The sequence below is a fragment of the Sceloporus occidentalis genome, unplaced genomic scaffold (genome assembly GCF_023333645.1).
Source record: "Sceloporus occidentalis isolate IW3139 unplaced genomic scaffold, rSceOcc1.0.p SCAF_2, whole genome shotgun sequence".
Taxonomy (NCBI): Eukaryota; Metazoa; Chordata; class Lepidosauria; order Squamata; family Phrynosomatidae; genus Sceloporus; species Sceloporus occidentalis.
Window position 1 is genome coordinate 125301810 of NW_028316982.1, and position 16802 is coordinate 125318611.

Here is a 16802-nt window from a genome sequence, read left to right on the forward strand (position 1 = left end):
GTTTCTAGAAAAAAATTATGAGAAATACCCCTGGAATATTTTTATTAGCCTCAAAAAAAAAAAAAGCCTTGAAAGTTGTTACCTGTTGAGCAAAATGATGTTGAGCAGGTAACAACTTTTGGGGCCCATTCGCACTGCACAGTTATAGCACTATTATTCCACTTTAACTGCTATGGAATCCTGGGACTCTTGGTTGGCTGCAACACTAGAGCTCTCTGGCTGAGAATTCTAAATGCCTCTCTCTAACTTCAAATCCCAGGATTCCATAGGGCAGAACCATAGTGGTTAAAGTGCAATAATAGCATTATAATACTAAAGTATGAATGGGCCCCAGGTCTATTTCATTGGCTAATAAGAATTTTTCATACATTTACTCAATAGATACTAGCAATGGTGGTACCACTGTGAAGGTTGAGAACATATGTGTCTGGTTTTGTTTTGTTTTGGAGACAGCCCATGATGCAGTCTAAAAATGCCAGTATCCATCTCTCTTTTATCCGGGCTAAAATATTCTTTATTCTTTCCTCAGAACTATACAAGGCCTTTGAATGTTATCATTCTTTTCCCTCCTCCATTTTGTCTCTATTTTGCCAATCAGTAAAACAAAATTGATCATTCCAATCTGTTTAGGTGTGTAGCTTGCTTTGAGTGAGTGCTTCCACAGCCGTAAAAGTTTCAGTGCTGTACTAGAATGGACTACGTGTTGTCTAAGTCTAAGACACAATCATACACATATCAGTGGTGATTTCACTCTACATGCTATGGATTACTGGAGTGGTGTCACTGGAGTTATTCTAATTTATTTTCAGAAGCAATCTTTTGCTATAAAGCATGGATTGCAGCCTCTCTATCAGCAAACCCAACAAATCTGCGCTTTTAAAATAAGCTAAAAACATTTTTTTCACTTGTGTCCTTTCCCTAACCCAACTTATCACTGGTAAGGGCCTTACATCCTGTGAGGACTCTCCAGTTATTTAAGAGTGCAGATTATCTGAAGCAATAGTTTGCAACATGTTTAGCCCCCTCCACCATCTATGTAGCTGGGATTTCCCTACCAGTTCTGATCATGTGCTAAGGACTTGGTCATTGTTTTAAATGTACTGTTTTCAACTTCTAGATGAGAGCTGCCAGAGCAAAGTTTGACTTTAAAGCCCAGACGCTAAAGTGAGTATACATGGTCAATTGCTTTTCTTCTCATGGGTCCCATACAGACAGGCCAAAATAAAGCTGCTTTGGGACACTTTGGAGGTATGCTATTTATATGATGCATGCATCCTAAGAGTCCGGAAGCCACACCAAATCCACGATCTAGTCCTAAGGACTAGAGTGCAGCTTTAGGACTCTTAGGATGCATGCATCATTTAAACAGCATACCTCCAAAGTGTCCCAAAGCAGTTTTATTTTGGCCTGTCTGTATGGAGCTATGGAAAGGACCCTGCCTTATGTTCCACTAACCGAGTTTCTCGGATTCAGATCAGAGCCCTTGATGGAGAAAAGTTTTTTACATAAATCATAAACTGTTGAGGGTTTCATAGTCAAAACGTCTAATTTCTAATGGAATTGGTAATAAAACATTTTAAAATTATAGTACTTAGTACTTAGATGGGCAAATTGTGGTGCTCCAGATGTAGTTGAACTGCAACCACTGTAAATCCCAGGTGGCATAGCTAATGATGAGGAATGCTGGGAAATGTAGTGCAGAAATATCTGGAGGGTGACACGTTGCCCACTCATACCTCAGAAATTAGGAATATGCATATTTCTGTGTTTTCTTACTTATATTTAACATAAACATACAATTGTTGCAAATAATTAACACACAGTTTATATGTTGTGAACAGAGAACTGCCACTACAGAAAGGAGATATTGTTTACATTTGTAAGCAGATTGATCAGAATTGGTATGAAGGAGAACACCATGGCAGAGTGGGCATCTTTCCACAATCATATGTGGAGGTACTTGTTTTGTTCTTACCTTTAGCCAATGCTCCAAGTCTTCCTTGCATTCTTATAACTGCCTTTTGTTTTTGTTTTTGTTTATAGCTACTTCCTCCCAGAGAAAAACCTCAACCTAAGAAAACCTCACAATTGCATGTCTTGGAATATGGAGATGCAGTTGCCAAGTTCAGTTTCAATGGTGACACTCAAGTGGAGATGTCCTTCAAAAAGGTACAGATGATGTAGTCTGTGAATCAAGATTTTATTTGCTTAAAAAAAAAAAAGCTTCCTGGATGGTGGGTAATGAAAGTAATGCAAGTCAGATTTTGCAGGATTGTATTGTTCTTAAAGAATTCTTAAGGAAAAACTTCCCTTCCTGGGCCTATCGCTTGTACCTCTATTTTCTCTAGATTCAGTCTGAGTTTGTTTTCCCTCATCCAGCCCATTACCAACTCAAGGCAGTCATTCAGAGGAGAGATGCTATCTTTGGTCACTGCAAGAGTCGGAAGCATAGAGAAACATATTTGGGTGTCATCAGCGTACTGATAACACTGCTCCCCATGCCTCCGGATGATCTCTCCCAGCGGCTTCATGTAAATATTAAATAGCATGGGGACAGAATGGCGCCCTGAGGGATGCTGTCTCCCAGCCTCACCATCTGGAATCTACCCGAGAGGTAGGAACGGAACCACTGGAGCACAGTGCCCCCGATACCTAACTCTCTCAGGCATTCCAGAAGAATACCATGGTCTATGGCATCAAATGCTGCTGAGATGTCCAAGAGCACCAGCAGGGTCACACTTCCCCTGTCATTGCCCAGACGGAGATCATTGACCAAAGCGACCATGGCAGTCTCAACTCTGTATCCCACCCTGAAGCCGGTTTGAAATGGGTCTAGATAATAGGTTTCATCCAAGACGTCTTGAAGTTGGAAAGCAACTGCCCTCTCAATCACCTTGCCCAACAATGGTCTGTAGTTATTTCTTATCAAAGGGTCCAGGGAGAGTTTTTTCAAAAGTGGTTTAACCACGGCTTGTTTGAGTTTAGATGGAAATTTCCCCTCCCTAAGGGATGCATTGATTATAGCCTGAAGTAATGTTGTTACTGCATCCCCTCCTTGAGCAGTCAACCAGGATGGGCAAGGATCAAGAGGGCATGTTGTCTTCCTAACACAACCAAGAAGCTTGTCCACTTCATCAGTATTTACAAACTCAGTGATCCAGTCAAACATAGTCCATGGAGTCACTGGACATCTTTCTCATAGTTTCTGTTGTAATACTGGCATCAAGATCATCTCTTATCCGAGAGATTTTATTTGCAAAGAAGTCATTGAATAGGTCACAGCAGGCTTTTGTTAATTCTAGAAGAGGGTTCAGGGTGGGAGGCAGTTGGGTTAGCTCTTTAACCACCCTGAACAGCAATCCTGGACCTGTCTCCACTGATGCAATATGAGCAGCATAAACGAGTTCTTTGCTGTGTCAACTGCACTCCATAGGAGTCAAGGAGAGCCCTATGGCGTGTCTTGTCGGATAAGCTGTGATGTTTCCACCAGTAGCACTCTAGTCGTCGCACGGCTCACTTCATTTTCTGAAGATCTTGAGTGTACCATTGTTTCTTCTTAGAAGCGAGCCGGAAAGGACGCTCGAGAGTGATAATGTCTATAGCCCTGGTAAGATCGTTATTCCAGGTATCAACCAAGGTTTCGACAGAATCGCCGTCGTTCCCAGCCATAGAACCCTCTAGGGTTTGGGTTCCATCAGCCTTCGAGTGTGGACCATTCTAATAGGTCCTCCACCCCCAAGAGCAGCATGAATAATGACCTTCAGTCCTACCTTGACCAGAAAATGGTCCTTCCCTGACAGGGCAGAGGTTAGCGTTACCTGATCCGTACTAAAGACCACATCAAGTGTATTACCCACACAATGTGTTGGACCCGAGATCAATTGAGACAGGCCCATGGCTGTCATGGAGTCCATGAACAGCTGAGCTGCACCTGATAGATGTGATGAGCTGGCCTCAAAGGGGATGTTGAGGTCCGCAGGAGAAGAAGCCTGGGGGATTCCAGCACCAGCTCCGAAACCAGCTGTGTCAACTCGGCCAGGGAGTCTGTTAGGCTAGGGGGTGGATGGTAGACCAACAGAATCCCCAGACTGTCTCTAGCCTTCAAGGTCAAGTAAATACACTCGATGTGATCTGTTTTCCGGACAGGTTTCCTGGTCAAGGCGATGGTGCTTTTATGGACCAAAGCAACTCCTCTTCCTCACCCACTTTCCCTAACCTGCTTCTTAACGGTATACCCAGCTGGGAGGGCCTTAGCCCAGGTCACACTACTATCGTCTCCCAGCCAGATTTCCATAAAGCATGCCAGGTTGGGATTTTCATCCTCTAGAAGATTTATTTATGCATGGGATTTATTTTTATCCGACCTGGCATTAGAAAGGAACAGTGTGAGCGTCTGTGGTATGGTTGGGTCGACCCTCAGTTCTTTTGGGCTAACGGGGTGAATGGAAAGCGAGATAGATATCAAGCATGGATCTCGTCTTCCCTTATATTTCATCTTCGCCCTGTTAATGCTATATCTCCCATTGCTCCACACTGTTTCAATTAGCATACCGCTATTAGAATATGTTATATTATAATTTCCCCCTTCTATAATTCTAGCTCTTTTCCCTTTCCCACCTTCCCCCAGCCCAAGATATAACAACAAGAATACTATCAATATAAGAGAAATCAGAGTTAGTAGATGGTGTCTAGTCTGATTTCTGGTTCTCAGTGGATCATTTCAAGAATGTAAGCAAAGATTTTTGCTTATAAACAACTCTTATTATCATATGTGGTTGGAGTGTATTGATGCGTCTCAATTCTGGAATCTTATTCATGCCAAAATTCAGGATATTATGCAAATCAAATTTGAATTAAACCCTAAACTATTTTTACTAAATCTTACAGAAGATATAAAAGGAAAACTAAACCAAGTAGAAGAATGTGTTATTTTGTATTTGGTTATGGCAGCTCGCCTGATATTTGCTAGATATTGAAAGATAATAAGCATGGATTTATTTGAAGAATGGATTATGAAAGTATATGATTTATCTATAATGGACAAGTTGACAACGGTGATAAATGGGAAAACTGAGCAACAATTTCTGAGGAAAAGGTTACCATATATACTCGACTATAAGTCGAAAAATTTACACCTCAAAATGAGCTTCAAAATCCCAGGGTAGACGTATATAAGGGTCAGTACGGTAATCCCCATCGCAGCCGCCAGGAGGAAGCGCAGAGAGATGCTGCTGGCTGCTGCAAGGGGCTGGCCTGGGCTGGAAGAGAAAAGATGGCTGGCGGAGGCCCATGGCGCTGCCACTCTTCTGGCCTCACTGCAGCCCGACAAGGATGTGCCCTTTAAGGAGGAGGAAAGGGAGAGGAGAGGAGAGCCCCTTGGGGAGGGAGATGGCCTCTCTTGAAGCCAAGCTCCAGTAACCCCTTCCTTTGTTGTTGTTGTTGTGTGCCTTCAAGTCCTTTTGGACCTGGGGTTTTCTTGGTCCTTCTATCCTCCTCTTCTTCCCCTCCTCCTTTCTCCTTCGCCTTCCTCCTGCTGCTGCTCCCCTTCTCCTTCTTTCTCCTCCTTTCCCCATTTCTCCTTCTTTTTCTCCTTCTATTCTTCTTCCTCCTCCTCCTCCTCCCTCTCCTCCAGGGTGTGTGTGTGTGTGTGTGTGTGTGTGTGTGTGTGCTGGAGCGTGGAGGGCTTTCTGGGGCTTGCCTTGGGTGGGTGCCATCGGGCCCTGGCTACAGGAGGCCCAGAGCCCTCCCTTCTGTTGGGACCCTGCTCTTCTCCCCCCCCCCCAATTTGCTCCAAGGTGGCTCCCTCCAACAAGACCCCTAGGGAGGCTCTTCCCAGGGGTTGGGCACCTCCTGTGTTGTGGGCTACAAACTTTGTTCAAAAGGGGGTTGCCATTGCCTTCCTCTGAGGCTGAGACAGTGTGACTTCAGGGGGTGTGTGTGCCTACAAGGGGATTTCTTGGGAACTTTGTTCAGAGAGGGTTTACCTCTCTGCCTTCTTCTGAGGCTGAGAGTGTATGACTTTCCCAAAGGTTTTTTTGGAAGATTTGTTCAGAGTGGGTTGACTAGCCCAGTGGGGGTTTTTAATGCCCAAGCAAGGGATTGAGGCCCACTGCCTCCTGCTGCACTTCCTGACATGCATTTAACCTCAGAGATCTCCATGTCTTTCAATTCAATTCAGTTATTATTATTATTATTATTATTATTATTATTTGAAAGAAAGAAGTTGTCAGCATGAGCTTTTCAAAAGCCTCTTTCATCAGATGCATTTAGTCTCAGAGGTGCTCCAAAATCTACATGTCCCTTAAGTCTATTATTATTATTATTATTATTATTATTAACTGAAAGAGTCTGCTTCCTCAGATGCATTTAGTCTCAGAGGTGCAACAAGATCTCTATAACAAGGATTTATATTAATGTTTTTTTTTTAAAAAAATGTTAATGTTTTTAGCTTTTAGTTGGCTATGGCCTCCATTTTTCTCAAATGCCCCACATTTTGGGGTAAATTTTGTCCAACATTTGTTCTACATTTTGGTCTAAATTTTGTCCTACAAATTTTGGGTTGGGGATTGTGGTTTTATGATTTTCGTTTGATGTAACTGTTATGGATTTTTATGGAACCCATCTCAATCCATAAGAGAGAGGTGGGCTAAAAATAATTATTATTATAATTAGTATATTTTTTCTACATTTCCCCCGGTTTGGTGGTAGAGAATTATGGCAACCCTACCCCAAAGGAGCTGCATGAGCCACATCATTGACATGCGCCCCATGTAAACAGTGGTGCGCCAAGATGGCACCCGCAGTGCGCAGTAAGGCTCAGGACATTAAAAAACATAGGGCCCCAAATGTACTTTCTGCCCCAGGGCCCCTAAAGGCCTAGCTACGGGCCTGGCTGGGATTGCCAAAGCTGGAAGAAAAAGAGAGAGTCCAAACCTCCTTTGCAAAGCTGGGTTCGGGAGGAAGGCAAGAGAGAAAGAAAGAGAAATGGAGGGAAACATAGAGTTGGAAGAGTCCACAAGGCCATCCAGTCCAACCCCCTGCCATGCAGGAACTCCCAATCAAAGCATACCCTACGGATAGCCATCCAGCCTCTGTTTAAAAACCTCCAAAGAAGGAGGCTCCACCACACTTTGATGGAGTGTGTTCCATATCTAACAGCTTTTACTGTCAGGAAGTTTCCCCTAAAGTTGAGGTGGAATCTCTTTTCCTGTAGCTGTCATGTAGAGGTATGGAAGTACTCAGGATATTTGGAAACTACACTCAGTATTTCATTTCAGCTAGTATCACTGATCTCTTAAACTCACCAGATCAACCTTCTATCCCAAACCTCCTTTGCAAGGCTTTTTTTTCTGGCAAAAGCCGAAGGAATGGCAAGAGAAACAGAGCGGTGATAGGGGTTTGTTTAGTAGTTTTCTGCGTTAAAATCAGGCAAAGTTATAGTTTAAAAAAGAGTACTGAAAAGCTTCCTGGAAACTTATGAACAATAGCCTTGGGGATTGCCTATTCACCTCTTTTGTGATTGCAGTCCTTGTGGTGATTTCAGCAGGGTCAACCAGTGTGCAAACTTTAAAACTGTAATAACCCATTGAAGCATGTTATTGGTTTCATTAAAATATACTTCTGGTTAAAAACGTATTCAGAAGATGTTGTAGCATGACCCAACTATGTACATTCCATTCTTTATCAAACTGTTCGTTTCAGTTCAATGTAAAGACAATTCTTATGTTAAACAGGATATTATGATGTTGCTTTGCAATGAATCTTTTTTTTAATGTGAAGTTGGTGCTTTACTACATGATCAAACTTGCACTCAAAAGAGTTGTAAAATATAAAATTTATGGAAAGTTATAAAGTTACAGAAATTAATCACTGCTAGTTCTCTGGCACTTTTTTTTTTTTTTTGCTTCATCTTTTAGATCCTTTGTTACACATCCCTAAGTTTTACCCTCGACTTATCTAAGGGTCATATCAAAATCCAAACTTTTGGCCCCAAAACATGCCCTCGACTTATACATGAGGTCAACTTATACATGAGTATATACGGTAATAAGTTATGGGACTGAAAGCCCTCAGATTTAAGATAGAATGTTATATCTCATGCCTTTACTTTTCAATTAATAATGGAATATATTAATGGCAATATAGGTGAACTGCAAAATTTGAGAACTTATAAAGAAAAGATGTTTCTGTATATAATTTATTGTGATATACTGCTGCTCACAATGTAATTATAACCAATTTTATAAATATTTTTTAAAAAGAGTGACATTTGGGCATTTATTTTCCAGCAAGAATTTTACATAAAAAAGGGTCTGATCTTCCATTCATCTTTCTTAATAATGGATAGATTTTGGCTTGTTGGATCTGATTGTAAAGACTATAGTGCAGTAAAATATGTTGCATAGACTCTACTTCCAAGTTATTATATGGGCATCTTTTTTCAGCATAAGGAACATCAGCAGGCAAGGTAACTTAGTAATGAATAGTACAACCATCATACCAAGCAGGGCGGGACAAGACCAACATTCTCCTCCATCTTACTGTCCAACGCTGGGGCTGGTGCATCTATAGATCCATCACCATCATGATGATACTCTTGCCAGGAGAGGAAATATCCTCATGAACGCATTCAATAGAGCACCCCAATGGGGCTTCCTGATAGTTGACCTCTTCATGATGTCCTTCAATGTCCACTGTCAGCTCTTTTGCTCCAGAGCTTTCTCTACCACTTAGGGGACTAATAGTCTATGCCTTTCATCCATATTGTTTCGGAGGGAGGGTGAACTTTGCATCCTCAGGGTAGACCCTCCGTATCTGCAATTTCACTGCCATAAGATGGTCCTCAGATCTGGCATTTCTTTCTTACCTAAGGTTTTCTCAGCCTTCCACCTGAATGAAGACATTGTACTTCCACCTTGAAGCAAACTCCCTCCATTGACCTTGAGAGAACCCTACACTTCCTCAATGTCAGGCACACCTTGGCATTTTATGTTGATGGGGCATTTTATGTTGAAGAGTGGAAAGGCCTTTCCACACTTTCCAATACCTCTGTCTACTGTTTGTCCCTGAGGAAAGGACTTCTGGTTTCATCTCAGTGCATTTCAAAATGGGTGTCCTCCACCATTTCTCTTTCCTAAATCTGGCAAGGAAGAACACTCCAGCTCAAATCTTCAGCCATTCCACTAGAGCCATGGCTGTATCCTCTGCCTTTCTACAGGAAATTCCATTGGAGGATGTTTGCAGAGCAGTTGCCTATTCCATGCCCTTGACCTTGTCTCACACTATAGCATTGACACACAATCCCAGGCTGATACTGCCTTTGGAGGGCTGTCCTGCTCTCTTCTTTGACCTATGATCCCGCCATTTTAGTTGCCTTTAACATGACACTCCATCCTCCTTTGGTAAATAAGCTTGCTAATCTCCCATTTGTGTGAATCACAGAGACCACAAAGGACAGGTTGCTAACCTGTAACATGTAACTGTAACTGTCTTTGAGTGATCATCTGTGAATTCACATAATCCTACTCGTCCTCTCTTTGTAGTGTCCTGCCTGACCTTGGTTCTGTGGGTGCTACAACAGTGGTGTCTCTGGAACTGAGTGGGTTTGAGCAACAATGAAGCATTAGGGCTGCCCAGAGGTGAGCAGCCAGGGCCACAGCCAAAGGCTTCTATCTGTAGCTCTAGAAGGCTCCAAATGAAGCACTGCAAAGACGCAGATATCCCATTTGTTCATAGATGATAAAGAATTACCAGTAGACGTAAGGAAGCAAGTTACAGATATAATTAAGCAAGAAGAACTACAGTTACAGGTAAGCAACCTGTCTTTCTGTTATACTGAAACCACAGAGAGACTTGTTGCATCTTGTAGACATGTCAGTATTGGTGATAACTATTGATGTATCTGGTGAGCTAAGAAATTATGAAGAAGATTATGATCCACAAAAACTCATGGTATAAAAATAGGTTAGTCTTAAAGATGCCACATGACTCTTTATTGTTTCAAGAAGGCCTATCTTGTGAAAGCTGCTCCATGTTCAGAGGCAGGATTCTGACACATCTACACTACAGAACTAGTAATCCTAATGAAATTTATATATCCTAATTTGGAAATACAATTTTAGGTGGCTCATAATGATCCTCTCCAATGCAAGGCAAGCATTATAGCTGAAGTATGACCTCTTCCCACCCACTTATTCTTGCTGCTCTTGGGCCCTGTCATGTTTGCTTGCCATATATTTTGTATATGCTTTGTAATACTGCATGATAGGTTATGTAGTACTGATGGTGATATTGGGCAGAGAAATTGTTTAACTTTTGGGAATCTGACTAATGAGCAGATGGGAGGGAAGAGAAAAGTGTGTTTTGAATTGTCAAGTAGATAGGAACTCTTGGAATGGGATAAAAAGAAGGGGCAGTCGTGGGAAGAAGATTGTTTTGGTTGAGGGATTAATGGGGTGCAAGAACACAAAACTATTTAAATTGCTATTTGCTTTTAACATACTCTGTAACCAAAACTGCTTGAGTCCTGACAGTATTATTAATGCTGTGAACACCTTTAATTTCTGAATAAAGTTTTCTGAACCTTCCTGAAATTTATGTTTCTGAACTGAAGACTGTCAGTATGTGCCAAGAAGGAGCATTGGGAAAGTAGCTTTCTCTCAGCAGTTCAAGACAAAGTACATTTTTCCAGTGTCTGGTTCATAACTATAGCCTAGTGCCAGAAGACTGGAAGGAACAAAGAGACTTATCTCCTGCTGCTGCTCATGGCAGGAAGACAGAGAGAGTGTGGGTTGAGAGGGGTTTGAAACTTTAGAAGGGACTATTCAGAGGGGCTTATGTAGTGGGATAAGACTACATTTTATTCTTGATGACATTAGAAGCATGCATTGTTGTTGTGGGTGTTCAAGTTGTTTCCTAAGGCAAACCTATCACAGGATTTTCTTGACAAGATTTGTTCAGGTCTTTATCTTCCTCTGAGGCTGAGAGAATGTGACTTGACCAGTCACACAGCCGGTTTCCATGGCTAAGGAGGAATTCAAACCCTGGTCTCCAGAGTCAATACTCCAGTGCTGAAACCACTACACTATGGCAGCCCAGAGGAGAATTCATGGGCTCAAACTATTTTCCAAGTTTGCATGGAATGCCTGGAGTACATCTGTTTTCTGACCCCAACTGGGGCAGTTTTTCCTTTCATTGAATGAATCTATTTCAACAGTCCATCTCTTTCCCAAGAGACCCACTGGAACTTTAGGTCTGTGATGAGGGCTAGGTAAAACATTTAGTACAAATCCTTACATTGGGCAGCTTTCATCAAGCACTGCCCTGTTCTCTGAAAACAAACCAGGTAGTTTGCCACTTGTTTAAAAAGGGATAGTATATCAAGTCCATTTCAGTACATTGAGATGGCTGTTGAAATAGACAGAACATACAAAAACAGCCTCTGTATATTAGTAGCTTAAAGTAATATATCTGTTTTATCCAAATATATTTATTTCCAGGGTGAGAGGATCACACTGATCCGGCAAGTAGATGAGAACTGGTATGAAGGAAAAATCCTTGGCACCAGTCGTCAAGGTATCTTTCCTGTCACGTATGTGGACATACTTAAGCATCCTGTCCTGAAGAACATGGAGGACCATGTCAGTCTGCCATATTCCCACTTGATGAACCGCAGCCAGTCAACTTCCCCACAGGTACCTATTATGAATTGATTCTAGCAAAACTGTCAGGTGTTGATATTCTTCACAGAGACTATGTTTTTCCTCAGCTAATGATTAAGACTTGGTAAGGAAAAGATATATACTGGCCATAAATTCAAATGATATATCATTGTATTACCCAGTCCTTCATTTCTGACTGCTATCTCAAGTCAGCTGGAGACAGTTCGAGTAGTAAATATGGAAGGTGTTAACAGTGATATCCCCATTTAGGAGGGTTCATATGACATAATTCTGGTCAATAATCACAATTTCAAACCTGTTCATAAGAAAATGTGCCTGCTTCTACAGGTATTGCAAAAGCTGTTATATAGAAAAACCAAAAATTCCTGGAATTTTCAAATGAGCAAGTACTATTACAGTGTCACTTCTATTACAGAGTGAAAAACAGCAGCAGTGATCATGACAGAGGTCCCCAGTTACCCTCTGACATGGAGGCATATATTTGGGCATTCCAAGGACCATAGATGGCATTTTGGGACATTTTGAGGGACTTTTCTTCAACTTACAATTTTTGTTCTGGGGGCCACATGGTTTGTGTCCACCCCTGTTCTAGAGTATAAGAGGCTTTAGAATTGATATGGCCCTGCTCTAGTAAATTTTGTGTGTGTGTTTTTAAACATTAGTCACATGATAAGCATCTTCTCACAAAGTATATTTAAGCACATAGGCCACTATCTTGCATCAAGCACAATGCTGTATCTATGCTTAAATACCCTGTTCAAACCTCAAACCTACATTAAAATCCAGTCAGTCATCCAGAGCAAAAGAAGTTTGTCTGAGTGTTAAGATCAGCAGGGGAGGGCTTTTCCTCAGTCCCACCACCTTCACAGGTGCAGTTGGTAAGGAGTTGGGAGAGAGCTTCTCCATGGCCACTCCCAGACAATAGAAACCCCTTCCATGGGAGGTCAGGTCAGCTCCCTCCCTGCTGTGTTTTTGCTGGCAGCTGAAGACATTCTTATTTAGGCTTTTGGTATGTGAATTTTACTTATGCAGTGTAAGTATGTAATTGGTGTGCTATTTTAATGCTTTGATGTTTTTAATTTTTTTTCTAAATAGATTTACCTATGCTGTGTTTTTAACTTATGTTTTAATACTAGTATTATATTATTATTATTTAATTTTTTGTAGTTAATATTTTAGTTGTATCCTTTTTAAATTATTGTATGATGTCTTGAATCCTGTTTTGGGAGAAAGATTGGATATAAATCAAATAAATAAATAACATTCAACAAAGGGCTGAATTTATTTTTCAAAACTGAATGGGGGAAGTTTAGCCCCACCCCCAAACCCCATTAGGTACATGCTTACTTAGGAATTATAAGAAAGGCACCACAGCCTTCCCTTCTTCTCCCTATTCCATTTTCCCAGCTTTGCTTCTTTTCTCTTCCTTCCCCATCTCTCTTTGAGTTCCTTTTCTGTCCCCTTAGTCTGGAATTCAACAGCAATTTACATCTCAGCCTTCTGATGTTTTTTCTTGTGCTGCTTGTCTCCAGCAAGGAGAAACAATTTGGCAGCAGGGCAACAGGCAACGTATGAGCTAGGACTGGGCTGCATAATAGCCTCCTCTTTTCACCTTCCCTCTTCCACCATTAATCAGCAAACATAATGTTAATGAATCAAAACTTGTCACCATTATGCCTCTCTTCACTTCATTACCATGTTGCTTGGCATAGTTAAACTGTTGAAAAATGTAAGACAAATTAAAAGTACATAATGATAATGCATTGGCTCCCCCCCCCCCATCTCTGCTTTTGATCATAGAAAGACCATAGAAGGATGTAAGTTTTAGATTTAGATTTTAAGAGGTGCTTCCTGAGATGCTACATTAAACTTAAACGTAGCTTGGCAGTGATTCAAGTAGTAAAGCATCTTGTGTGAGAAGAGGAAGACTTTTATCCTTTTGAACAAAGCCCTGCATACAGTTTGTGTGGCTTAATATCATTAACATTAATTAGTTTTGTGCAACCTACTTATAGATTGTACACCATGAAATTAGAAACTGTTGATCACAACAAAGGGTCCATTGATTTCATTGGGCTTAGAATATTTCTCATTTTCAAAAGCACATTTCTTCAGCATCTTCTTCTTCTTCATAATGTGTACAAAGCATATCCTACTGGATATGGGCCACAGGCAATTTTTGACAGGCCCCACCACTACTTACTTTGTGTCATATTTGTAATGGTGAAGGCTGTCAATTTGCTGGTTTGGTTATTTTGTATGTTCATTCAGTTTCTTCACATTTGAAGCAATATCTACATATGCAGATACAACATCAAAAAAAGAATAAATGAAAAACAGATGGCCCTGTAGGAGCAGCCTCAGGCCACAGTCATTCTGGGACCACAGTGACCACATGTCCAAAGCAGGCTGCTGCCACATGTCCCAAACCACGTCGCCAAGAGCGGATTATTTCAGCTCCTTTTTGCTCTGGTGCTTTAGGCCAGAGCACGGCATCAAAGCAGCTTTCAGCCACATTGGGAGCATGCATTATTTGAACACCATTCAAATAACACATTGTAACAGCTGTATTTATTATAGAATTCCTTGGCTGTTAGAGAAGCAATGTCTCTGGCTCCAGAGTGATGACAACCTGATGCATATGTCTATTGGAACAATGGTTGGTTAACAGAATTTGTTCTGGTGGCCACACTGAACTTTGAGGTTGTATATGATTGGTGGCCATTGATAGACCTATCTGCCATTAAGTTGTCTAATGTTTTTTTATATTAAGCTTAAAACGGGGGGGGGGGGGGGGGACACACACTTAATTTATGTAAGAACATCCATAGATAATCATCAAACTATAAAAAAGAAAAAGAAAACATACCAAAAAAGCTGCACAAATAAACTCTCACAATTTATCTCCCAGCTCATTCCTCACCTCCATCATCATATATGTAAACTTAAAATCACTCTTCATTTAGGTTGAAAAAGAATAATAATAATAAATAATAAAAAAAAATTATTTATATACCACCCTTCCATTGATCAGGGCGGTGAAAAACATGATAAAAACAGTACATACATTATACATATTAAAAACAACTTAAAAACCCCGGTCAGCCATCCATCTTGCCGACAACATAGGGAGGGAGGCCATCTAGGACTTCACTCGGGGAATGCAGTTCGAAATAGAAGGGTTTTTAAGTCCCTTCTAAACTGAGCCAAGGAGGTGGCCGAGCGGAGCTCTGTGGGCAGCGTGTTCCAAAGGGTCGGGGCAACGATGGAGTACGTCCTCCTCGTTATAGAGGAGAGTTTGGCCCCTGGAACCCTAAGAAAAATGTGAAAGCAAGCAATGCACCAAAAGGAACACCTCCAACTTTATAGAAACATACATTTTGAGTCCAATATAATTGAAATAGAATTCCTTAATCAGGAAACTTCTATGATGTGACAGTCCCCCCCCCCCAAATGCAATGAAAACAAAACTTGAGGAGACATCTTTCAGAGGAACACATGAGGAAGCTGCCAGTATATTGAGTATAATGTCCATTTGAGCTTACTGAAAACACCCATATGCAGTTGTCACTAGCATTGCCCTGAGGCAGTTTTGTGATACACCATGCTTCCTAACTATTCAATCTTTTAAAAACAATAATCCCATTAGAAAACATCTCATATATAATATAGTATCTGAAGTATGACCAGTTTTTATGCTCACTTGTGCAGCAGGGATGCAATTGGTGGAATGACTGTTGATCAGGAGTCCTATCACATCCAAGCATAGGATCCTCTTTTTTCCCACTGGGATTGGCTTTAGATATCACTTTAGCAGTTGATAAAGTGGCATCCAGAGCAATTTCAGTTGGAAACATGTTAATATGAGAACACTTTAAACTTGCTCAAATCGGGTTCCATATTTTCTTTTATAGTCATCCATAATAAATTTTTATGCAAACTTTTCTCTCTTTGCAGATTCTTGGCATGCATTCTATGACCTTGGAAAACTGGAATCAGCATTCTATTATACATGCCTAAATTTCAAGTAATTCTAAAAGCAAGGAATATTGTGCAATCCTAATAATAAGAAACAAGAAAATATTTACAGTACCTGTGATATAAATGCCAATTAGGTAGTGGTTAATTCTGAGCAGTAAAGAAAAAAGATTAGGTTGTCATGCAAAGATTACAACTAAAGCTGATCAAGGTTCTCTGATTTCTGTCTCAAAATTTGTTCTGACTTTAATCCAATGCAAGACACAGGAATTTGCCTGTCTCCTTCCTTAGAGGTTTTTAAACAGAGGCTGGATGGCCATCTGATGGGGATGCTTTGATTGGGAGTTCCTGCATGGCAGGCGGTTGGACTGGATGGCCCTTGCGGTCTCTTCCAACTGTGTGATTCTATGAATTGCAGCCCAATGGATCCATTTCTTAATCTGGCCTTGTGTGTGTAGAACACATCTCTTATAAAGGAGTTAGGAAATGGTAAAATTTAAAATACTGAACCTTCCCTTGCCTGCACCTGTCTTGTTCCTATATAATCAGTATGTTACCAATTTTTCTCATGTTAGAGCTCATGCGGTAGAAATACCGCCCCCCCCCAAAAAAAAACACCCCAGAATCCTCTAAAATCTGCACATTAAAGGGGCATGTGCCAGGATAATATGCAGTGATGTTTTCTTATTGCAATTCCCAGTATGTTTTAGCATATAAGTATTATAAGTCCATCTTTAGGGTTAGACGGGGTGCTTTACAGGTTAAAGAAACCAGTCTTCAAAAATATCTGATACAACCACTTCTGTCAGAAACTGTTGTATCAGAAATTTGTGCAGACTGAAGCCAAAAGCCTCTTAATCTCTTATGTTGGTGAAACTAGGGGTTATACTAGCACCATTACCTTTTAGGACACTATGCAAAGAAGCATCCAGTACCGCTTTGTGCAACAGTTATCTCCCAGGTTGCACATCTCAAAGTGATCATTAATTGATTACAGTTCATTATTCCTGTTTCTCTCTCCCAGATCTCCTGCAAAATTACACTGACATCCAGCATTAAATAGAATGTCAGCCTGTTTGCTTAATCCAAATATTAACATTGAAATATGTCAAATATTTTAATTATAAAACATTGCTCAGTGTT

The 16802-nt window shown here is 40.9% G+C and overlaps 1 protein-coding gene across 2 annotated transcripts in view; it reads left to right on the plus strand.

Annotated features, from left to right (window-relative positions):
- LOC149318985 (sorbin and SH3 domain-containing protein 1-like) overlaps positions 1-16802 on the plus strand; it is a 204580-nt gene that overhangs the window by 163975 nt on the left and 23803 nt on the right. For both annotated transcript variants that reach the window (XM_089510869.1, XM_089510868.1), the window contains exons 26-29: positions 1118-1164; positions 1842-1956; positions 2044-2169; positions 11499-11693. In XM_089510869.1, the coding sequence (XP_089366995.1) occupies positions 1118-1164; positions 1842-1956; positions 2044-2169; positions 11499-11693 (483 nt within the window). The remainder of the gene's footprint in view (positions 1-1117; positions 1165-1841; positions 1957-2043; positions 2170-11498; positions 11694-16802) is intronic.